Genomic DNA, 23,031 nt, shown 5'->3' with positions numbered 1-23,031 from the left:
TGTGTCGCTCCTTTCTGGCTGGGGGGGCTGATACACTGGGGGGGGGGGGCAATGGCTGAGCACCACGGGGTGGGGAGTCGGGACAGAGTCTGGGCCCGTTACAAAAGGCTTTATTAAAGGTTAAAACAGCCGATGCTGAGAGGCGTGGGCAGCCCCGCTCACAGTGCTGGGGGGGCCCGGGGGCGGGGGGGCCCGAGGGCCGGTGTGCTTGTGGGGCAGGGGGATAAAAAAGTGTAAAAATGGTTGTGCAGTTCAGCCCAGGGACCCCGGGACCCCCGGGCCAGGGACGATGGCCCCCACCACGGGGACAGAGCCTGTGGCCCTGCAGGGCACGTCCAAGGCACAGAGATGAGCTGGGGGCGGAAGCGGGCTGCCCTCCCCACCCCGGGCAGGAGCAGCTCGTACAGCCAGACACACACCCCGGGACCCCCACACCCATCCCGCCCCCTGCCCCACTCACAGCTTGGCCCCCCGCCTCTGTCACGGGTGGGGGGGGAAATACAGCACCAGAAAGCCCTGCCCGGGGGAGCCCCCGGCACGGGGTGGGGGAGCCCCCCAGGAGGAGGCCGGCAGAGCCCCCGCTCGCTGCTCGCCCCCAGCCCCACAATACTGCTCGGTCCGAGGTAGCACCAGCGTTGGCCGGGGCGAGGGGCCCTGCCGGCACCGCACGGCTCGGCACGGCCAGCCCTGCTCCCCGCGCCGGGGAAAGGCACGGCGGGACGGCGGGGACGGAGGGGCCGCGGCCCAGCGAGCGGCGGCGGCGGGGGGCAGCGCCTGTAAACAGCCGGGGCAGGGGGTGTAAACGGGCAGCGGCCGGGGGGGAACGGCAGCCCTCGGCAGGGCGAGGGGCCGAGCGGGCGGCCGCCGGCCCGGCCGTGCCCCCCCGGCTCAGGAGACGTGGGGCGAGGGCCGCCAGAAGCACCACTTGCTGCGGGTGTGCTGCTTGCGCTGCAGCTGCTCCTCCCGCTCCCGCTCCTTCTTGGAGCGCAGGTACAGGTCCTCCTCCTTCAGGTACCAGACGGGCGGCCAGCGGTGCCGCTCGAAGTGCGCCTGGTTCTCTGCGGACGGCGACGCCGCGTCACCGGCGTGGCACGGCCGCGTGCCGGCCCCGACCGCGTCCCTGCCCGCGCCCCCCGCGCCCTACCTGGGGACATGAACTTCATCTCCCGGGGGAAGCGGCGGCAGACGCTGTTGTAGTTGGTGCAGATGTAGTGCAGGCACCAGGCGGCCAGCTGCCGGGCGTTGTGGAACTGCGGGCAGAGGGGCTGAGCGGGGCGGGCGGCCGCCCGCACCCCACCACAGCAGCCCCCCGCGCCCGCCACCACCTGCCCCCACCGGGGATTGGCGTGTTCCCCCCCCACCCCCCTGCCACGGGGCTCCTGCCGCTCCCCCCACGTACCTGCGTCATCTCCAGGTAGATGATGACCTGCTCGTCGATCTCCACCCGCTGCATGAAGGCTCGCAGCAGCTCATCCACGGCGTACTGCTCTGGGGGCGGAGGGGGACCATCAGCACCGGGGGGGGGGCTGGGGACGCGCCCCCGCAGCCGGGCTCCCCCCGGGGCGAAGCCGCGCCCGTCGGCTCTTACATAAGGACGCCGTTAATGACACACTGGGGACGCATCGATCCCCTGTCCCCGCGGCGCCGTAATCGTATTGGCAGGTGACATAACCGTATTGGCAGGTGACGTCAGGGGGGGCCGGGGCGGGGGGGCCTCACCTGTGAGCGCCTGCAGCCGGGGCAGGCAGAGGCGGTTGGTGAGGATGAGGAGCTCCATCGCGTCCAGGTCGGGCGTGGGGGTGAAGACGCCGGTGTAGAGGAAGTCGAGGACGGCGCGCAGGCAGGCGCAGTTGGTGCCGGGCAGGGACACCTGCGGGACGGCGGGGTCTGAGGGGGCCCGGCACCCAGAGCCACCACCGGCAGCACTGGCCCCCCACAGCCCCCCGCTTTTCCTCCAGCAAGGGTGAAAGCAGGAGTCAAATGTGCCAGGGCCGGGGGACCCGAGCCAGCCCCCAGCAGAGCCGGCACTGCCAAGAGACGCCTGTGCTCCCTGCAGCCTCGTGGCAGAGCCAGCGGGGACATGGGGACACCCCTCCCGCCATGTCCCCCCCGCCCCTGCAGCCCCTCACCTCGGCGGCATAGCTCTCCCGGAAAGCCCCCCGGAACATGGCCATCATCCAGTCGCAGCCGGCGATGAGCAGGGGTTTGTGCGCTGGCACGGCCCCGTCGTCCACGCGGAACACCACGTCTGGGACGGCAAAGGGGCAGCCTCAGCGCGGGGACAGTCACCCCTCGGCCACCCAGCCCCTGACTCAGCTGGCCCAGGGACCCGCGCCCCTGCAGCCCCCACCACGGCCGTCCCACGGAGCCCGGGGAGCGTGGCACTGCCACATGGGCGCTGGGGACGGCACGGGGAAGGGACGAAGGCTCTGGGAGCCCAGACCACGACGGCCTTGGTGGAGGGAGGGGGATCGGCGTGGCCGGGACCCCCGGGCCTGTGCAGGGCATGACGGGAGCCAGGACACCCCACTGGAGGGGAAGGAGCCCGGTGACCACCCCAGCCAGCACATCCCCCACAGCCCTCCCTCTGCCCGCCCCGGGGCCGGGGACACCCCTACCTGCGAAGACCCCCTTCCCCAGGCACTCCTTGATGCGGTTGGCGCGGCGGACGTGGAAGGCCTTGGTGATCTCCTGGTTCATGAAGCTCTCCTTGTTGAGCACGTTGGCCACCATCATGCGCAGGTCAAAGACCTCCAGCAGCTCGGCGATGGTGGCCACCTGCATCAGGTCCCCGCGGGCCTGGTCCAGCCGCCCGGTGTAGAGGTACTCCAGCACGGCGCGGAAGGGCTCCGCCTGCACCCGCTGGTCCATGCACACCACCGCCATCCGCTTCTCCCGCCCCGCCACCGGGTCCGCCACCAGCTCCCAGCGCATGCTGACGAAGCCGCGGCCCCAGGCCGACAGGTCGTGGCTGCCGCCGGGCGCCGCACCGTCCTCCGCTGCCGGCCGCAGCGCATCATCGCTCTGCGAAGTCCGCAGCGGGGCGCGCGCCCCCTCAGCCAGGGCCCCCCGCTCCCCATCCAGGCTCTTGGTGCGGGCGGCCGGCTCCTTGGGCCCCCCCCGCGGCCCCTCCAGGGTGAAGAGGTCGTAGAACTTGGAGCAGGAGGTGGCCAGGTAGACGCGGTGGGCGAAGACCCGCTGGCCGCCCTGCAGCTGGAAGACGACGTCGGCGCAGAGCGGGGTGCAGAAGAGGGCGGCGGGGCCCCAGCTGCGGCTGGCCGGCGGGTCGGGGACCTGGATGACAGGCGGCGGGGGCTTGGGGGGCAGGAAGGGGGCCTGCAGCAGCGGCCGCTGCATCTTCTTCAGGTGCGACTTCCAGAACTGGAGGTGCCGGCGGGAGATGAGGGCAGCCCGGATGGCGTTGTCGAAGACGTCCTTGATGCCGAACTGGGCCACCACGCTGGTCTCATAGTAGGGCACCCCCAGCTCCTTGGCCACCTCGTGGCCCCGCTCCGGAGGCAGGATGTCCGTGGGCTTGATGGGCCTGGGGTGGGACAGAGCAGGGCCGTGTCACCATGCGCAGGGGGGCCCCGGCCCCCTGGCCCTGCCACCCCCCACCCGCCCGGCGCGGCAGCCTCACTTGGCCAAGGGGCGGCGGGCCCGGTTGACAGCCTCCAGGTCGGCGTAGCGCAGGTCCAGCTGGCACCCCACCAGCACAATGGGTGTCCGTGGGCAGAAGTGCTTGATCTCAGGGTACCACATCGTCTTCACATGGCGCAGGGAGTTGGGGTTCGCCAGTGAGAAGCAGAGCACGACCACATCCGACCTGTGGCCAGGAGGGAGAGGAGGAGAGGCGGAGGAGGAGGGTGAGGACAGCCCCAGTGTGACCTGCTATCACTCTGCATCCCCAGGCCAACCCCTGCACCCCCACTTGCTCATGGAACAGCACTGGGGTCCCATCCCTCTCCAGGGACAGCCGCAGCTGGATCTGGCTGCCCCCACCCCGGGACCCCACACCTGCCCTGGCAGGGCTCTGCCCCACAGCCCTGGGGAGCCCCATGCCCCCAGGGAGCCTCTCGGCCACGCATGGGGACAGCCGGGACCGAGGAGGCAGCTGAGGGCACCTGCCTCTGGGTCACCCTGGTCGGCCAAGCCGAGGGCTGCCCCGGCTCGGGTACAGCACAGGACCGGCACAGCACGGCGTGGGGCTTGTCCTGAACTCCGAAACGCCCCACAGAGACCCAGGGCAGTGACCAAATGCGATCAGGTGCACGAGGAGCCCATGGAGAATGGCCGGGTGATCACCAGAGTGGGTCCAGCCCCTGGCACAGGCAGGGCTGCAGGGACCATCCCTGCCAGGCCGCCCCAAGCCCCTTCCCTGCACCCGGCGCGGGGCTCGGCTCCCTCCCCCGGGGCTGGCAGGGTGTCATCCCGCTGCCAGTGCCATCCCAGCCCAGCGCCGGCACTGCCAGCGGCTCGGGGAAGCCTCCCTGGGCAAGGTGACAGGGGACGCACAGCAGGTGCCAGCAGCACCCAGGTCCCCGCAGCCCCCGGGGCCTTATAAGGCGGCCGGGAGCAGCCACGTGGCCCCAGACCTGGTTTGTTTTTAGTCTGCGCCTTGCCGAGACGTGACCAGGAGGCGCTTTTGGAGCTGGGCCCATGTCAGGGACCAAGATAGATGCCACCCGCCGCCTCCCGTGGGCCTCCGGCCAGCACGGGAGCCACCACTCACCCACGGGCAACACCAGCCCGGCCGGGACCCGGCACCCACTGCCCCATGGGAACGGAGCCGGCAGCACTGAGCACCTCAGGCACCCCGGGCAGGGGCAGGCCCCCATATCCCCCCCCAGCCAGGGGTGTCCCCTCCCCATGGGGCCACCCCAGGCAGTGCAGAGGGAAGATTAGAGCCTGCCGAGCCGCGCTGGCACGGCGCAGCGGGCGATAAGAGCCTGGACGTGCCAGCGGCCACGAGGAAGGGGGGTGTTTACAGCCTGGGGAGCGGGGCGAGCCAGTGACCGCTCGGCCACGGCCCAGGGACTTCTCCTGTGGCCGGCCCAGCACCCCCAGGGAGGGTCCCAGCACCCCCAGAAGCCAGACGCCCCCTGATTGGCTGAAAAAGCCACCCAGCTCTGCCCCACAGCATGGGGGCTCAGTGCCTGCCAGGATGGGCCCCCCACCCAGGGGCTGCACCCCCAACCCCCCATGGAGGCGGGGACCCCAACCAGTGCCCTAGAGCTGCCCCCCTACCCCAAACATGCAGCCCTGGTGCATGCGGTGCCGGCTGCCCCCCAGGGAAGCCGTGAGCACCGGGGGCTCCCTGCCCCGGGCCGGGGGCTGTCGGGGTGCATGGCCCCCCGAGGCACTGAAAGCAGCCCCCGTCGGGGGGGTGTGGGCACCGCCGGCCCCCCGAGGGTTTGGGGTGTCAGAGCCGCTCTTGGGGCGCTGGCAAGAGCCCGAGGGGCCCCTTCGGCCACACGTCCCCGGGGTGGGCGGGGCCGGGGCTCGGGGCGCCGGTGGCGGGGCTCGGGGCGCCCGCGGTCCCACCTGCCGTAGGCGAAGCGCCGGTCCTTGTGGTGGTCCCCGAAGGTGTCCCAGAGGCGCAGGGAGACGCTGACCTCGTCCACCACGTCCCGGGAGCGCTCCAGCACCTGCCCGCACACGGACCGCCGCCGTTACGGCACCGGCACCGGGGCACCCCCACGCCCCATCCCCCACCCGGGCACCCCCCGACCCCCCGGTGCCCCCCGCCCCCCCCCCCCGCACCTCCTGGCAGACGCGGTACTGGTCGATGGCCCACACGGTGGGGACGTGCGTGGCCAGCAGCTGGTACTGGCTGAGCGTGGCGTTGCAGGCGCGGGCGCAGATGAGCCGCGTCTTCCCCACCGCGTTGTCGCCCACCACGACGCACTTGATGGTCTCGACGTTGGGGCGCTCGTAGTCCACGTCCAGGTCCATGGGCACGGGGGGGGGCACCGGCGGGTACCGGGGGCGCGGCGGGACAGGGCGGGGCGCGGCGGGACAGGGACCCCCGGCCGCGGGCAGCGGCCCCGCACGGAGCGGCCGCCTCAGCGCCGCCCCCCGCCCATGCCCGCGCCGCCGCCGCCGCCGCCCGGGCCCGTTACCCCGCCCGCCCCGCCCCTGCAGCCAATCCGCGACCGATCCTACCCGCCGGGCCCGCCCTCACGGCCCCGCCCCGCCGGTCCCGCCAATCACAGGACGCCCCCGCCCGGCCCCGCCCCGCCTCCGCCCCGCCGCCCCGCCGCCAATCGGCGCCCGCCCCGCCCGCGCGCGGACAAAGGAGCGCCGCCAGGGGGCGCCGCGCCCACGTGACCGCTGCCCACGCACCCCCGAGGGGCGGGGCCAGGGACGGATGGACGCGCCCCTCTCCACGCCCCGCCCACCCGCCGCCGGGCGGGCTATGCGGGGGTGAGCGGGGGGGGCCGGGGGAGCAGAGACTGGGGTCACGGCGGCACCAGTGACACCAGTGGCACCAGTGACAGCAGCGACGGCAGCGACCACTGACCCACCAGCAGCACCAGTAACACCAGTAACACCAGTGACAGCAGCGACAGCTGTGGCCACAGTGACAGCAGTGACAGCAACGACAACTGAGACACCAGCAGCACCAGTGACAGTTGTGACTGCAATGACACCAGCAGCACCAGTGACACCAGTAACACCAGTGACAGCAGCGACAGCAGCGGCACCAGTAGCACCAGTGACACCAGTAACACCAGCAGCACCAGTGACAGCTGCGACAAAAACATCACCAGTAACACCAGTGACACTAGCAGCACCAGTGATACCAGTGACACCAGTGGCACCAGTGGCTCCGCTCGCCCCCCGGCGACAGGACTCCCAGCACACCCCGCCCCGCCCCACAGCGACGTCAGGGATACCAGTGCACACCAGTGCACACCAGTACCAACCACCACTACCGGTCGCACCAGCGGAAGCGGTGACATCAAAGCGCCCCACTACACACCAGTACATCCAGTAACAGCCGCCAGCGCTGACCCGCGCCCCCCGAGGGCCCCGTCCGGCCCCCCGGGGACCCCCAGCACAGAGGTGGGGGCGGGGGGGCAGCAGAGGGGTGCCCGTGGGGGGGGGCGGGGAGCCGGGGACACCCCCCTCCCCAAGGCCCCCCGCCCCGCTGCGTGACCCGCCGCGTGCCGGTGCCGGCTCTCCCGGTGCTCCGCGCCCCCGTCCGGCCCCGCCCCGCCCCGCCCGGCCCGGCCCCGCCCGGTCCCGCCCGTGGGCGGCGGGGCGGAGGCGGGGGCGGGGCGGGCGCGGGGGCGGCGGGCGGCACCGGGCGGGATGGCGGCCCCGGGGCTGGAGCGGCACCGGCTGGCGCTGCTGGCGGCCAAGGAGGACGTGGGCAACCCCCGGGCCGGGACCAACTGGTGAGGGCGGGAGCAGCACCGGGACCGGGACCGGGACCGGGACAGGGACCGGGACCGGGACCGGGCATCGGCCCGGCCCGGGCTGGGCGGGCGGCGGCTCCGGCTCAGCGGGGCGCGGGCGGGGGCCCGGGGCGCTCCGGGCACCGGCACCGGTACGGGGGGTCCGGGGTGCACCGGGCACCGGGACGGGATGGTCCGGGGCTCTCTGGGCACCATGACGAGTGGGTCCGGGGCGCACCGGACATCGGCACCTGGACAGGGGGGTCCGGGGCGCAGCGGGGGCCCGGCCGGGACGGGAAGGTGCCGGGATGGGTCCGGCGACCCGGGGCTGAGCCCCACCCGCCGCTGCACCCGTCGGGCCGTGCTGGGAACCGGGCACCCGGTCCCGCCCCGCCCCGCCCCGCCCGGTCCCGCCGCCGTCGGGCTGGGAGCGGCGCCGCCGCCCGGGGCACGGCGCGGGGGGGCCGGCACCGGGGTGCAGGGAGTGCCGGAGCGGGGGGTCCCCGGCCCTGCCGGGGCTGGCCGCCTGTCCCAGGCCGGTGCCGCGGGGCTGGAACCGGCTTCGCCCCAAAACCCCGGGCCGGTGCAGCCTCACCCCGCCGGGCTGCCATCACCGGTACGGCCCGCGGCGGGCGACGGCGGGCGAGGCTGCGGGCGACGGCGCTGGAGCTGCACCGGCACCCGCCGCCGCCACTCGCCCCACGGCGGCACGGTCGGCTCAGCATAAGGCCGCCGGCCGTCCGGGCGCTGCCCTCTGCCCCGAACCGCCGTCCCGGCCGTCCCGCCACGGTGCCGGAGCCCGTCTGGCCCGGTGCCCGCTCCCGCTGCCAGCCGGCCTGCGCCTGCAGCCAGCGAGCCCTGCCACGGCTCGCCGTGCGGTGCCGTGCCGTGCGGTGCCCAGCCCCGCCGTGCGGTGCCGTGCCGTGCGGTGCCCCGCCGTGCCGTGCCGTGCCGTGCCCCGCCGCGCCGTGCCCCGCCGCACGCGTGCTCCTGGAGCCGTGCCGTGTCCCGGCCGGCGCAGCGTGCTGCCACATGCGTGCGTAATCGGAGCCATGTGGAGACAAAGAGGCAGCAGAGCTGGCGGGGAATGCCCAGCCGGGGGCTCCGCCAGCGACGGGTCCCCGGCCCCGGAGTCGCCCCCAGCACCGGGCAGGGGTCCCGGCACCGCTGGGGGCCAGGGCTGCTCCCCCCCGCTCCGGGCAGGCAGCGGGAGGATGGGGCCGGCGGGAGTCAGCGGGTCGGGGCTCTGCCGGGCCGGCGGCAGGGGTCCCGGGCACCGTGCGCGGTGCCAGCCCAGTGCTGGGCCACGGCGGCATCGCCCCGAGGGTCTTGGGTCGGGGGCGGCCAGGGGGCCGGGGGGGCCGTCCCGCGCTGCGCTTCCCGTGGCCCCATTGTCCCTGGGGCGGATGCTGCCGGCGGCACTTCCACGAATTCAGCCCGGGCAGGAGGCACGGGGGGGGCACAGGGGGTGCCCCCAAGCCGGCTGGTCCCCCAGTCTGCCCCCCCTGGAGAGCCACTGCTGCCGGCCCCCCTGCCCTGGGGGGGCACCCCCCGGCCAGCGCTGCCCGGAGCAGGTCGGTGGCCACCATCAGCCGGGGACGGCGGGTGGCCGAGCTGCCTGCCGTGAGTGACCCGGGAACCAGGGCTGCCCCCCGCGCTGCTCCGCTGCCCCCCAACCCTGACCCCCCCCTCTCTTCCCGCAGGGCTGTCTTTGCCTACGAGAAGCACCATGACCTTAAGCTCCTGGACTCCGGAGGTAACAGGGAAGCCGCACTGAAGGGTGGGTGAGGGGGTGTGTGTTCTATCGCACCCACCCCCCGACCACCCCCTCCTTGCCCAGCCGGGGGTCCGGATGAGCTGGCCGGGAAATTCTCTGCCACCAGCATCATGTACGGGCTGTGCCGCATCCCAGACCCCAGCACCGGGGCTCACCGCGTCGTCCTCATCAGCTGGGTGAGTGCAGGGCACGGCGTGGGGGTGTCTCTGAGCCCCCCCACCCGGGGTCCCAGGGAACGGGGCCGTGGCACGGGGTGCCAGCCTGAGCGGTACGTGCCGGTGCCAGGTCGGGGAGAAGGTACCGGAGTCCCAGCGTGAGGCGTGTGCCGGGCATCTGCCCGCCATCAGAGCCTTCTTTAGGGTGAGTGTACGGGGGGGCTGGGTCCTGCGCCCCCCCGGGCCCCCCCGCCATCCCGGCCAGCCCCGACCTTTGCTTGCTGCGCCGGGTGCATTCCTGGCTCTGCTGACTCAGACGCCGCCGTTCCCAGTTCCCAGCCTTGGCTGACGAGCCGGGGTTGTGGTTGGGCTCCCTGCCCCCCGCCGGCCGGATCCCGCCCTTGCTTCGGGGGGGATCCTGCCCCCCCCCACCCCCCCATGCCCCAGCCCCTAGAGATGCGGATGGGTCCTGTATCTGGATCCGGCTCCACATCTGGATCTGGCCCCACATCTGGAGCCAGCCAGCGCTTGCGAGGGAACGGTGCCAGGATTCCCTGGGGAGGCTGCGGGGGGGCGGTGTGGGGAGCAGAGCGTGGGGGGGCCGTGGGTGCTTGGGCGGGGGGGTGACGCCGTCGCGTCTCGGCGGCAGGAGGCCAGCGTGGTGCTGAGTGCCCGCCGTGCCGAGGAGGTGACGCAGGAGGGGCTGAGCCGGGCGCTGGCACAGCTCGCCCCCGCTGCCGCCCTCACCAGGAGGGTGCCCCCCCCGGATGCCCAGGAGCTGGTGGTGAGTGGGGGGTCCTGGGGTGGGACGCACCCGCGGGGACAGGAACCAGCCAGGAGGGCACCTGATGGGGCAACAGGGCTGTTGCCCACCCTTCCCAGTGCCCACCTGGGGGTCCATGGCTGGGGGGGGGGGGGGGGGGGGCGGGGGTCCTGCCCTGAGACCCTGGCTCGGTCCCTGCAGGGCACCAACTACCGCAAGACCAACCCAGCACTGGAGATCCGCCGGACCAAGCGGGACTCCTTCTGGGCCCAGGCTGAGGTGAGGGGTGCAGGGGTGGGCGTGGGTGGGCGTGGGTGCTGCGTGCACCCCCAGCGACACCCCCTTGCATCCCTGGGGCCGGGGTCCCGGCTACTGGCTTGGGCCATGGCGGTGCCAGGGGCTGATCCCGGTGGGGGTCCCGGTGCCGGCGGGGGTCCCGGTGCTGGGCGCAGCGCGAGGAGGAGCAGCGCAAGGAGGAGGAGCGGCGGCGGGCGCTGGAGGAGCGCAAGCGCTGGGAGCGGGAGCGGATGGAGGAGGAGAGGCGGGAGGCGGCCGAGCGCGAGCTCCGCTTCAGGGAGAAGGAGCGGATGATCGAGGAGCAGCGGTGAGGGCGGGAGCGCAGGATGGGGCCCATGAGCCCACCCCAGCATAGGTGCCTGCAGTGGGACCCCAGCCCCCTGCACCCCACAGTGCTCCCAACCCTGTCTGCATCTCACCACGGGCGCCCACGGTGGGACCCCAGAACCCTGCACCCCACAGTGCCCCCCACCCCATGGGGACTCCCACCACAGACACCCACGGTGGGACCCCAGCCCCCTGCACCCCATAGTGCCCCCAGCCCCATGGGGGCTCCCACCACAGACACCCACGGTGGGACCCCATCCCAGTGCCCCACATCCAATGCGGCTCTGAGCACAGAGACCCACAGCAGGACATCCTGCACCCCATGGCTGCTCCCTCCAAGCCCCCTGTGCCCCCCTGTGACACTCCCTGCCCTCGCAGGAAGGAGCAGGCACGGCTGGAGGCAGAGGAGCGGAGGAAGGAGAAGGCGCGATGGGTGAGCAGGGTAGCCGGGCTTTGGGGGGGGTCTGGGGGCTTTGGGGGGGCCCTGGGCTGCCCAGCTGTGCTCTGTCCCCGCAGGAGCAGCAGCAGCGGGAGCACGAGGAGGCCATGCGGGACCGCAGCCGCCGCAGCGAGTCCATCGAGAAGGCGGCCGTGAGTGCCGGGCTGAGCGCCCTGTCCTGCCCTGCGTGGCCGTGGGGCCGTGCCGTGGGGCCATGACACTGCCATGGGGCCGTGCTGTGGGGCCATGACACGGTGCCGTGGGGCCGTGCCGTGGCCCCATTGACGGCTCTCTGGTGCCGGCAGGAGGCAGCCGTCCTGGTGTCCCAGCGTTCGCAGAACCCGCGGGATTTCTTCCGGCAGCGGGAGCGCTCGGGGTCCACCTCTGGTGCCCCACTGCCCCCCTCCAGCCCTGGCACCAGGCCTGGTAGGTGCCCCCGTGGCAGGGGGTGATGATGCCGGGTCTGGGGGCGTGGGGCAGTGGTGGGGGTTGCTGCCTGGCAGCTGATTCCCCCTGCCATGTCCCAGGTGCCTGGCGGCCATTCCTGCGGTACCAGCGCAGCCTGACGGAGTCAGCCTTCATCTTCCGCCGGCCAGACCCTCCGCCTTCACCCGAACCCCTCCAACCTGGGCTGTTCAGGGCTGCACCCCCACCCAGCCCCCGCCGACCCCAGCCTCCCCTCCCCACCAGCCCCACGAGGAGGTGGACCCCTCCCTCTGCCACTCTGGGGAGCCCCCCCAGCCCTGTGGGCACAGGGACCCCTCAGTGTGCCACCACCAGGACCCCCACCAGCCCCACAGGGAGGGGGACCCCTCCCTGTGCCACTCTGGGGAGCCCCCCCAGCCCTGTGGGCACAGGGACCCCTCAGTGTGCCACAACTGGGACCCCCACCAGCCCCACAGGGAGGGGGACCCCTCCCTGTGCCACTCTGGGGAGCCCCCCCAGCCCTGTGGGCACAGGGACCCCTCAGTGTGCCACAACTGGGACCCCCACCAGCCCCACAGGGAGGGGGACCCCTCCCTCTGCCACCCTGGGGAGCCCCCCCAGCCCCGTGGGGACAGGGACCCCTCAGTGTGCCACCACTGGGACCCCCACCAGCCTCATGGGGAGGGGGACTCCTCCCTCTGCCACCTCAGGGAGCCCCCCCAGCCCAGCCAGGGCAGGGCCCCCCCATGCCACCAGCCCCATAGGGACAAGGCCCCTTCCCTGTGCCACCCTGGGGAGCCCCCCCAGCCCTGTGGGGGCAGGGGTCTCCATGCTGGCCAGCTCCATAGGGACAGCCCCCTCCCCTTTCTGTGCCACCTGGGCCCCCCCCAGCCTGGTGGGGTCAGGGGCAGGGTCCCCCCCTGATGTGCCTGGGACAGGGCCCCTGCCCTCCATGAGCCCCCCCAGGATGGGGTGCCCCCCTGGGTCAGGGTCCCCTGACAGCACTTGTGGGGCAGAGCCCCTGCCCCTCCACAGCAGTCCCAGGATGGGGCACCCCGGCAGCCCCCCCTGGCACCCCTCATTGGGCACCGAGGAGGTTGTGAGCCTGCCACCCCCCAGCCCCCCTGGCACCCCCCAGGATGAGGACGGGACACCCCTGGACACCTACCCCCTCCCCAGCCCTCCAGCATGGGTGTCTCCGGGGCTGCCGGTGGGGCCAGGTGAGGGGGTCCTGAGCTCTCGGGAGGGGTCCCCCCTGCCTGGGCTGGTGCCTGCCCCAGTGCCCCCAGCCAGTACCCCCCAGTGCAGCCCCAGCCCCCCCAACCTGCCACAGGATCTGGCCCTTCCCCACGTGGCAGCCCAGGGACCCCAGCCAGGTGGGTGGCCAGGACCCCCTGCGTGGGGCTGGTGGGGTGTCCCATACCCCACATCTGGGCACTGGGGCTCAGCCTGCCCCTCTCCCCATAGGGCCTGTGGGGCAGGAGCCGGCCCGGGGTGACTTGGGGCACAACGGCATCGGGGGCCACAAGCAGGGGGGCTGGCTGGCCCCCTGGGACCAGGACCACCCCCCAGGGGAGGTACGACACTGGCAGGGGGGGCAGAATGGGGCATGGTGGGGCTGGGGAGGATGGTTTTGGGACTGGGGGCCATGTTTGGGAGGGGGCAGGTGGGGGGCAAGGCTGGGGGGCTGGTTCTGGGGAGGGGGCTGGGGCAGGACTCAAGGTTGGGGGGGGGACAAGGCTGGGGGGGGCAGAATGGGACTGGGGGCAGGGGCAAGGCTGGGCAATGGGGCTGGGTGGTCCCCAGGGTAGGGGACGGGCACAGCTGGGGGTCGTGGGGACCCCTCAGGACCCCCCCATCTTGCAGGGGGACGAGCCCAGCGACAGCACCTTCCTGCCACAGCCCCTGCACAAAGCCAAGCCAGGTACCCCCAACCCCCCCACCCCTGTACCCCCTCCTGTACCCCCCCTGCCAGGCTCAGCCCCCACCCCTCTCTCTGCCCAGGCTTCGCCCTGCTGCTGGCCCGTGACGCCCCCCACCCGCAGCTGCCCAGGGGCACCAGCCCCACCGCCGAGGATGAGGACCTCTCCCCCCACGCCGTGTAGCTGGGGGGGGGCCCAGCAGCCCTTCGAGGGGGGCAGCCGTGCGGCACCTCGGCTGCCAGCCCTGTTCCCCACCCGGACACCCCTGCACCACACACTGCAGACCCTTACCACGGCCCCCCCACCACAGCCCATCCCCCCCGCTCACCCCCATCCCCGAGGCTGCAGCTGCAGCCCCCCCACACCTCCCCATTTACACCCCAATAAGCAGCTTCGGGAGGGAGGCGGCACCCCTCAGTCCCTGACCCACCTGTGGTGCACGGGGCGGTGGGGGGGGCACGGACCCCCACCCCAGGGAGGCCAGGCCAGGCAGAGGGACCCCCTGCCGCCACCCCACTCAGACACAGTGGCTGTTAAATAAATTTTAATGCATATTAATGAGGTGGTAGCTTTGGGTCCCCGGCCTGGGGGGCACCAGGGCTGGTCCCTGCCTGGGGGCGCTGCCCCCCCCGGGAAGGGCAGTGGGTGGGGGGCAGCAGCGGGGGCTGGGGCATGCAGCCCCCAGGATTAGAGGTGAGGGGAAGCAGAGCTGGGGGGGTCCCTGTGCAGCCCCCAGGGTTAGACCCACACCCACCGTACGTGGGGGTTTGTCCTGAGCACCCACCCTGGGGGGGCATCATCCCCCAGCACCGACCTTGGGGTGGGGACAAACCCCCCTCCCCCTTTGGCAGGGGTCAGCCCTGAGCCCACCCTGCCCCCACACACCCCCCAGGCACAGGGTGGCAGAAATTCCAGTTTCTCCCCAAGAAAAGAAGCTGGGAGCCCCTGGCCCCCCCACAACAGGGCAGGACCCCCTGCCATGTCACCCTGCCCCAGCCACCCTGGGGGCTGAAGAGTGGGGGTCCCATCCCATCCCCCTCAAAAGGGTCCTGGAGGTCCCCAGGCTCAGACCCGGGACTGGAGGGGGCCAGGGGCGTCGTGCACCGCAGCCGGGCTGCTGCTGCCACTGCTGGAGGAGCCAGAGCTGGGGGGCGAGGGGCACTGGGGGGGTGCTGCCTGCCGGGACCCCCGCCCCTTCAGGGTGCTGAGCTTGGCGTCGAGAGAGAGGGTGCGAGGGCGGCCCCAGGGGCGGTGGGTGGGGGGGCTGGGGCTGCCCGTCCGGCCAGAGCGGGGGGCACGGGGGGGTGGCCCCTCAAAGAGGGAGAGCCAAGGGGGGGTCCCCGGCGCCCGGCCCCCCGCCCGCCGCGTCAGGATGTCCGTCACTGCCTCGATGTCGTCAGCCGGATCAATAGCTGCGGGGAAGAGCAGGGGTCAGATGGGCTCCCCAGACCCTTGCAGGGGTCAGCTGGGCCCACCCAGACCCCCGCCCTGCTCCTGCACCGTGGGGACGGGACCTGCCAATGGGCAGGACGGGGCGGCTGGAGCAGCCCTACGGCAGGGATGTGCCCCACGGCCAGGACGTGCCCCACGGCCACGGTGTACATCAGAGCGAGGGCAGCTGGGACGTGCCCCATGGCTGAGACGTGCCCCACGGCCACGGTGTACCCCACGGCCAGGGCAATGGGATGTGCCCCACGGCTGGGGTGGCTGGGACGTGCACCAGGACCAGGGCAGCCAGGACACGCGCTGTGGCCAGGACAGCCGGGACGTGCCCTAGAGCCAGGACACGCACCGAAGCCAGGGCAGCTGGGACACGTCTGGTGGCCAGGACGTGCCCCATGGCTGCCCCAGGGGTGCCACGGGGCGGTGGGCTCACCACACCAGCCCCCCGCCCATCACCTGTCGCTGTAATAGGAGGAGAGCAGAGCCCGGATCTCTGCCGAGACGGCGTTATCCTGCAGCAGGAGCCCTTCGCAGGCAGAGGGGGGCACGGCCGGGCCAGGCAGGGCTGGAGCCGCCAGAGACGGGGGGCAGAGACAGACGGAGAGACAGGGGGGATGGAGGGGGAACAGGAGGGGACAGAGGGAGGCAGGAGGGGACAGAGGGAGGCAGGAGGGGGGACACAGAGAAATGGGGGATCAGAGGGGCAGCAGAGAGAACAGCGGCGTTAGGGAGGTGCCAGGGCGGCAAGGACAGGGCTGCCCGGCAGCAGGTTAGTGGAGAGCAGAGAGGAGGGAGACAGAGGCAGAGCCCCCCCGGCCCCCCACTCACCCATCTCGTGGTAGAGCGAGCCTTGCCGGGGCAGCACGGCGGGTGGCCGGCGCGGCGGCGGCACCTCGATCCTCATCAGCTCGTCACAGCACTGCTTCCACTGGCCTGGGGACACGGAGGGGGTCAGCACTGCAGGGATGGGGGTCCTGCTGCGGGGGGGGAGGGCCACCAGGATGGGGGTCCTGCCAGGATGGGGGGTCCCGCCCATACTCACTCATGTCATAGAAGTGCTGCCAGAACGCCTCCATCCATCGCTGCGCCTCGGCCCGGCTCTCGGCCAGCAGCGTGTGGGTCACCTCCTCGCCGCCGTAGCGGTTGGTGACGGCCATGCCGTGGGGCTGCTCGTGCCCCTCCCGCTCCGCCGCGCGGATGCGGGTCTCCTGTGGTGGCGGCAGCGGCTCTCAGACCCCGCAGCCCCCCGCAGCCCCCCGCAGCCCCCCGCCCCGGCTGTACCTTGTTGACGGCGATGGTGAGGGCAGGCTCCAGCCCGGCCTCGGCCTCGCCGGGGTCGCGGTAGCAGAGGAGGTCGGTGCCGCGCAGGACGCAGTACAGGCGGGTCCCGCTCTGTGCCTCGGACCCTGGCTGCTGCCCGCGGAGCTGGCACCGTCAGTGCGGCAGGCACCGGCGGGCACCGCGCCACCCTGGCTCCCTGGGGTCTTTCCCAGCCCCACTGGGACCCCCATCCCCACCACACCCCATCCCCTGCCCAATGCGGGGGGACGGGGCACCCCCCTCCCCAGCACGGGGGTACCCGGGTCTCCATCCCCACCACAGTCCGGAGGCCGCCAGCAGGGACTGCCAAGAGGCAGCAGGGGCTTGTGCCACCACCCGTCCCCATCCCCGTCCTGTCCCATCCCTGTCCATGTGCCCATCCCCATCCCATCCCCGTCCCCATCATCCCTGTCCCCGTCCCCGTCCATGTGCCCATCCCCGTCCCATCTCTGACCCTGTGTCTCCCCATGTCCCCATCCCTGTCCCCGTCCCGCGCTCACCTGCAGCCGGAGGAAGCCGCTCGTCACCGGGGCGGCCATGCAGCGGGGCTGGGCAGCCAGGCGGCAGCACATGCTGCCGTAGAGGGGCAGCCAGAAGGAGCTCTCCTCTGGGGGGGCACGCTCACCTGGGGCACCTGGGCACAGACCACCCCCCACACACACACCCCTCCCCGCTCCCTGCCCTGCCAGGACCCCAGACCCATCTCACCTCCAGACCAGCTGGGACCCCCAGACCCCTCTGCCCCCAACCCACCGGGCCCCCTAGACCCATCTCTCCCCCAAACCATCTGGGACCCCAGACCCTATCCCTCAGCCCATCAGTCCCCCGATCCCACCCCATCCCAGACCCCTCTCCCCACCCCGCCAGGCCCCCAGCCCCACTGCCCGCGCCGCACGCTCACCGTTGCTGGCGATGGCGAGGTCGTGGGTGCGGAAGCCGTCCTGCACCTCGGCCAGGGAGAGGACGGCGTGCGCCAGGAGGTGGAACTTGGGGCCCCTGGGGGGACGGCGGGTGAGAGGAGCAGGGATGGGGGGACACGGGGGGCACGGGGGGTGTCGGGGTACTCACGGCACACTGGGGGCTGGCAGCAGGAGCGGGCTGGTGCCGCCGTTACCCGGGGGGCTGCCGGGGCTCCCGTCCATGGCGGCGCGCACCCGCTTGCCGGAGGAGCGTCCCAGGGAGGTGCTGAGGCGGGTGGCCAGCTTTCTGGGGGTGCTGCCCTGCGCCGCGCCCCCCGCCAGCCCCGCGCTGTACAGCTCCACCTTCAGCTCGAAGTCAGGCCCGGCCTCTGAGCTGGGTAGGGGGACATGGGATGAGCGGGGCAGGGGACACACACGGTCCTCCCTGCCCTACTGCCCGCCCCGGGACCCTCCGTGCCGCCCCACAGCCACAGCCCGGCCCGGGGACCCCTCCCAGGGGGAGGGCAGGGAGAGCAGGAGTCCCCCCCAGGGGAGGCAGGGGTCCCACTGGGGTGCACCCGCTCCCAGCGTGGCACTCACAAGAGGACGGCGCTCTCGAAGCAGATGTCGGTGAGGGTCCGGTCCACCAGCACCATGGGGGTGTCGTGGATCTCCGCCCCGAGCTGCAGCAGGCAGAAGACGGCGCAGCGGTGCAGCTCTGCGGGCGAGGGGGGGTCAGGGTGGCAGGGGGTGATGGGGAGGGGGGCTGTGCTGCCCCCCTGCACCCCCACTCACCTCCCTTGTTCCTGAAGTACTCTGTGTCCTTCCACATCAGCGGGATGCGCAGGTCTGGGGGGGGGGGGGGGGGAGATGGGTGGTGAGGGGGGCTGAGCCCCCCCAGGACAGCCCCACAGGGACACACAAGGGTCCCTTGCTGGCTGCCTGCACCCAGGACCCCCCGCCAGCCCCCCACCACGGGAGGGTGCACAGACGGGGATGCTGGGCGCACCCGTCCACCCCGGGTTGGGGGGCTGGCAGGACCCCCCCCCATACCTGAGACACAGACGGTGCCGCGGCAGGGCAGGCGCTCGTCCGTGGGGCCGGCGTCCGAGGGGCTGCGGAGGCGGGTTGGGGGGGGGGGGAAGCAGGGACGGGGAGCTGTGACGGCCGCCCCAGCGCCCCCCTCGCCCCCCAGCGCCCCCCCCCCGGGGGTGCTCACCGCCTGGCCGTCCGCCGCAGCACCTGCGCCTCCTTCCTGCGCTGCAGCTCGGCCATGTAGGCCAGGACGCGGCTGTTGCAGACCAGGAGGCTCTTGGCGGCCTCCAGCGCCTGCTCCCGCCGGCTGCAGGCGGCCAGCAGCTTGCAGGCCCCCTCCCGCAGCCGCAGCTCCCGCTCCATCTTCCGCTGGATCTCCGTGTCCTGCGGGGGGGGCGACGGGGATGGGGGGCACCCGCCGGGGATGGCGGGGACGGGGCGGGGGTCCCTCCCCACCCGCGGTTGGCTCTGGCCCCGGATTGGGGCTGCCACGTCCCCCCGCCGGGGGCCACGGAGCAACCCGGCCACCCCCAGCTCCGCACCCCTCGGGGGGGTCCCAGCCATGCACACCCCTCGGGGGGGTCCCAAGCTCTGCACACCCCTCGGGGGGGTCCCAAGCTCTGCACACCCCTCGGGGGGGGTCCCAGCCATGCACCCCTGGCTCAGCACATCTCGGGGTGCCCAGCCCAGGCCCAAGCGCAGGGAGGGGACACCACCCCCCAGCCAGCTCCTCTCCCACCATGGGGCCAGTCCCCATGGCCACCTCTGTCACCCCCCACCCCAAACCAGCCTTTGCTGCGGCCACCAAATAAACACCCTGCACCCGCCCACACCCCCCCTCCAGGGTCATGCAGCCACCAGCTCCTCATGGTCTCCCTCCCAGACCCCCCACAGCCGCCTGCCAGGGTCCCCCATCCCACTGCCCTGGAACAGCCCCCAGCCCTGGGGGCTGCAGCCCCAGTGCCCCAACGCAGCCCACAGGGGAGTCACGCACCCCACAGACACAGCATTCACCCCACAAGGAGCCACACACCCCACAGATTTGCTATGTGTCCCACAGACACACCACGTGCCCCACAGGAGAACAACATGCCCCAAGGACACACCATGCATCCCACGGATGTGCCGCGCGCCCCACAGATACACCACATACGCCACGGCGGAGCCAGGTACCCCACAGATATATCGTGTACCCCACAGGGGAACCATGTGCCCCACAGATACACCACGAACCCCACAAATACCCCATAGGAGAACTATGTGCCGCGCATACACACCATATACCCCACAGGGGAACGACGCGCCCCACAGATACACCACGCAACCCATGGCTGAGCCACGCGTCCCCCAGATGTGCCATGTGCCCCATGGATACTTCATGTACCCCATGTCTAAGCCACGCACCCCACAGATACATCATGTACCCCATGGGGGAACCACACACCCCATGGATACAGCATGCACCCCACGGATATGCCACACACCCCACAGAAACATCATGTACTCCACGGCTGGGCCACGCACCCCACAGACACATCACATGCCCCATGGGGGAACCATGCACCCCACAGATGAAGCATACGCCCCATGGATGTGCCACACACCCCACAGCTGTGCCACGTACCCCACAGGGGATCCCCACACCCCACACTCACATCGTGTACCCACAGGGGAAACCACGCACCCCATGGATACACCACGTACCCCACGGGTGTGCCACACACCCCATGGATTTGCCATGCATCCCCCAGACATGCCAGACCACGGACACCCACAGCGGGGTGGGGGGCACACACCGAGCAGCCCCCCCCACATCCCCCCAGACCCCCAACTCACTGCCGGTACCGGCTGCTGCTCCATTCCGGTACCGGCTGCTGCCTGCACCCCCCGGCGCTGCCTGCACCCCCCCCGGGCCCCCTGCCCGTGGAGCCGCAGTGACGTCACCGCCTGCTATAAATAACCCCGAGCAGCGGACGGGGGGGGGGGGGGGCGGCAGCAACCGGGAACTCGAGACCCCCTCCCCTCCCAGGAACACCCCCACCGTCCCGGTGAGAGATGGGGGGATGCTCCCTGTAAGGAGGGGAGCAGTGGGGAGTGCTCTCCGCCTTCCCAGCACCCCCGGGACACCCCGGACCCCCAGCCACCAGGTTCCCCGGAGTCCGGGGGGTGCCGGGGGGCACCCCCCAATTCCTACCTGGAGGCTAATGGCGATCTGACGGATATAGAGCATGTTGAGATCTTCCAGGATCCGCAGCTTCTCCTGCATCTGAAGGCGTTGCCCCCTCCCCGCCACCTCCATCGGGACCACCGGGACCCCCCCGGTTACTGTGGGGGGGCTGGGGGGGGTGGGGGGGGTTCCCCGCATCCACCCCGGCTCCCCACCCGTGGACCCCACTGCATCCAGCGCTGGCAGGAGTCGGGTCTGTCTGGCCCCCCCCCCCAACTCCTTACGGCTGCGGAGAGAAAAGGGCCCTTTCATCGGCCCCCCCAGTACGAGCTGCCCCCCCCAGCGGGTCCCGGCCGCCCCCTCCCGCCGAACAACCGGACACTGTGCGGGAAAGGGCAGCGGGGGCGGCTGGGGGGGATGGGGGAAGGTGGGGGGGGCAGGGGTGGGATAAGGGGTGCTAGAATGGGGGATGGGGGACGTGACGGGGCACAGGGGACAAGATGTGGGGCAGGCGTGGGACAAGGGTTGCAGGGGAGGGAGAAGGGGCGCAAGGGTTGGGAGATGGGGAGGGGATAAGATGGGGGGCAGGAAACAGGAGAAGGGGTGCAGGGAACAAGATGGGGGGCAGGGGTAGGACAAGGGGTGCAGGGGCTGGGAGTCGAGGAGGTGACAAGATAGGGTGCAGGGGACAGGAGGGGGCGCAGGGGACAGGAGAAGGGGTGCTGGGATGGGGGAAGGGGTGCAGGGGAGGTGGTGCACGGACAGGACAAGGTGTGCGGGGTTCAGGGCGCGGGGACGGGACGAGGGGTGCGGGGGTCGGGGTGCAGCAGGCAGGGTGGAGGCACAGGGCGGGGGTGCGGGGGACCGGGCTGAGGAGGGTGGTCCCGGATCGGGGTGCAGGGAAGGGCCGGGGGGGCGGGGTCCCGGTACCGGGGCCCTACGTGTGTGTCCCCCCCCGCCCGCCGCCCCCTGCCGGCCCCGGTGGGCGCAGCCGCCCGAGCCGGCCCCCGGTACCTTCCGCCGCTCCCGCTCCGCCGCGGCGCACACAGGAAGGCGGCGGCGGCCGCCCGCCCCCGGCCCGCCCCCCCCGGCCATTTCTCCGCCGGCTCCGCTCGCAGGGGCCGCCCCCCGCCCGCCCCCGCCCACGGCAGCACCGGGACACCGGGGCTGGCGGAGGGAGTCCCCGAGCGCACCGGGACACCCCCGCCAGGCGCAGCTGGTACCGGGGGAACCGGGACCCCCCCCGTATGCACCAGGGACCCCGCCTGCACCGGGACCCCCTGCCATGTGCGCACAAGGAACCCCCCGAGTGTGCACCAGGACACCCCCCCCCATGCACACCTCGTACCGGGGGAACCGGAACCCCCACCCCCCCCGAGTGTATCAGGACCCCTCCCCGTGTGCACCAGGACACCTCACCAGGGCCCCAGCGTGCACCGGAACCCCCTGCTGTGGGTGCACAAGGACCCCACTGAGCGCACCAGGACACCCTCCCCACCATGCGCAGGTGGTACCAGGGGAAATGGGACCCCCACACCTTGTGCATCAGGACCCCCCCCGTGCCTGGTGCCAAGCCAGGAGCCACATGCCACGCGCCTCACAGGGGCGAGGGCGAGGGTTCTGCTCCCACAGCCCCGTCCTTCCCGCCTTCCGCCAATGCAGCCCCCTCCCCAGGAGCCACGAGGGGCCTCAGCATGGATCTGGTGCCAGCACGTCACAGACCCGGGACCCCCCGGGCAGCAGTGGGAGCTGCGGGGTGCAGGGGCCGTGGTCCCGCCGCGCCGCCCTGGCACGCTGCCGACGGCGAGGGCGGCCGTGCCGGGGGCGCGGGCGCTTCCCGCCTTGCTGGGGCGAGAGCCCGCCGGAGTGGCGGGAAATCCCGGCTGGGCCGGTGGCGGCCGGTGCTGCCGGCGGGACGGGTGGGACGGGCGGGACAAGGGCGGCAGGTGCCAGGAGCCCCGTGGGGAGCGGCTGCCTGCGCCCTGCCCACCTGCACGGCCCGGTGCCGGTGCCGTACCTGCGCGGAGTCTGCCAGGAGGCTGAGCCGGCAGCGGCCACGGCGGATCTCCATCTCCAGCGCCGAGCCACGGGCCACGGTCACCCGGCTGCGCTGGTTGCGGCAGAACATTGTGCCGGTGCCAGTACTGGGGCTGGTCCCAGGACGCTCCGGCTCCCGCAGGATGTTTTCTTGGCCCGGAGCAAACCCCTCCCTGGCCCCGCCAACACCTGGCACGGGGGCAGGACGCACCGGGGCGGGACGGGGAACACCGGGACACACCAATCCTGGCCACCACCGACCCGCACGGATGCAAAACACCGCGGTTTGTGCCGGAGTGACCGGTGGGGGCCCAAGCAGGAGCGGGGCTGGCAGCGGGGCCGGTACCGGGCACGTCCTGACACAGGCAGGACAATGGCCCGAGTCAGCGCCGGCAGCTGCGGGGACGGGGGAACGGGGGGGGGGGGGGATGCGCACGTGCTAATTAACGCCGGGCATGCAAAAGCATGCCCAGGCACACGTGTGTACACACATGCACGCACACGTGTGTGCTCCGCGCCGCCTGCGTGTCCATGGACGTGGGCCCCACGGGACCGCGTCCACACGCACGCACACGCCTGCAGCACCGCCTGTATGTGCATGCACACGCGTGTGCACGGGCA

The 23,031-nt window shown here is 72.7% G+C and overlaps 3 protein-coding genes across 11 annotated transcripts; 1 reads left to right on the top strand and 2 right to left on the bottom strand.

The window, feature by feature from the left end:
• Window positions 1-94: 94 nt before the first annotated feature.
• LOC135312981 (rho-related BTB domain-containing protein 2-like) lies at window positions 95-6,138 on the bottom strand. The gene is made up of 9 exons (XM_064448716.1): window positions 5,764-6,138; window positions 5,545-5,648; window positions 3,641-3,826; window positions 2,619-3,544; window positions 2,130-2,248; window positions 1,720-1,870; window positions 1,400-1,488; window positions 1,145-1,250; window positions 95-1,058 (listed from the first exon to the last, which is right to left on the bottom strand). The coding sequence occupies exons 1-9, from the start codon at window positions 5,953-5,955 to the stop codon at window positions 889-891; spliced, it is 2,043 nt and encodes a 680-aa protein (XP_064304786.1). The 5' UTR covers window positions 5,956-6,138; the 3' UTR covers window positions 95-888.
• A 1,133-nt stretch (window positions 6,139-7,271) lies between these two features.
• LOC135312979 (drebrin-like) lies at window positions 7,272-14,067 on the top strand. The gene is made up of 14 exons (XM_064448714.1): window positions 7,272-7,403; window positions 9,107-9,159; window positions 9,244-9,356; window positions 9,466-9,540; window positions 9,985-10,119; window positions 10,300-10,377; window positions 10,551-10,702; window positions 11,101-11,155; window positions 11,239-11,313; window positions 11,467-11,587; window positions 11,689-12,963; window positions 13,055-13,164; window positions 13,454-13,511; window positions 13,592-14,067. The coding sequence occupies exons 1-14, from the start codon at window positions 7,318-7,320 to the stop codon at window positions 13,690-13,692; spliced, it is 2,487 nt and encodes an 828-aa protein (XP_064304784.1). The 5' UTR covers window positions 7,272-7,317; the 3' UTR covers window positions 13,693-14,067.
• On the bottom strand, window positions 14,037-22,836 carry RTKN (rhotekin). Of its 9 annotated transcripts, none has more exons than XM_064448721.1 (13): window positions 21,388-21,453; window positions 20,401-20,659; window positions 18,391-18,590; window positions 18,225-18,286; window positions 17,967-18,020; window positions 17,772-17,889; window positions 17,341-17,565; window positions 17,174-17,268; window positions 16,773-16,879; window positions 16,234-16,377; window positions 15,995-16,160; window positions 15,781-15,885; window positions 14,037-14,921 (listed from the first exon to the last, which is right to left on the bottom strand). In XM_064448721.1, exons 2-13 carry the CDS (start codon window positions 20,569-20,571, stop codon window positions 14,575-14,577), a joined length of 1,794 nt encoding a protein of 597 aa, XP_064304791.1. In that variant the 5' UTR covers window positions 20,572-20,659; window positions 21,388-21,453; the 3' UTR covers window positions 14,037-14,574. The 9 variants fall into 9 exon arrangements, with proteins under 9 accessions (XP_064304791.1, XP_064304793.1, XP_064304794.1 ...); XM_064448722.1 differs by lacking the exon at window positions 21,388-21,453 and adding an exon at window positions 15,409-15,517 and having other exon boundaries at window positions 14,736-14,921; window positions 20,401-21,360; XM_064448723.1 differs by lacking the exons at window positions 20,401-20,659; window positions 21,388-21,453 and adding an exon at window positions 22,391-22,832.
• Between the last annotated feature and the right edge of the window lie 195 nt (window positions 22,837-23,031).

This window comes from Phalacrocorax carbo, chromosome 4 (assembly GCF_963921805.1).
Source record: "Phalacrocorax carbo chromosome 4, bPhaCar2.1, whole genome shotgun sequence".
NCBI classification, from domain to species: domain Eukaryota; kingdom Metazoa; phylum Chordata; class Aves; order Suliformes; family Phalacrocoracidae; genus Phalacrocorax; species Phalacrocorax carbo.
The sequence above is the reverse complement of the archived record's forward strand: the minus strand, read 5'-3'. Positions and strand labels throughout refer to the sequence as shown.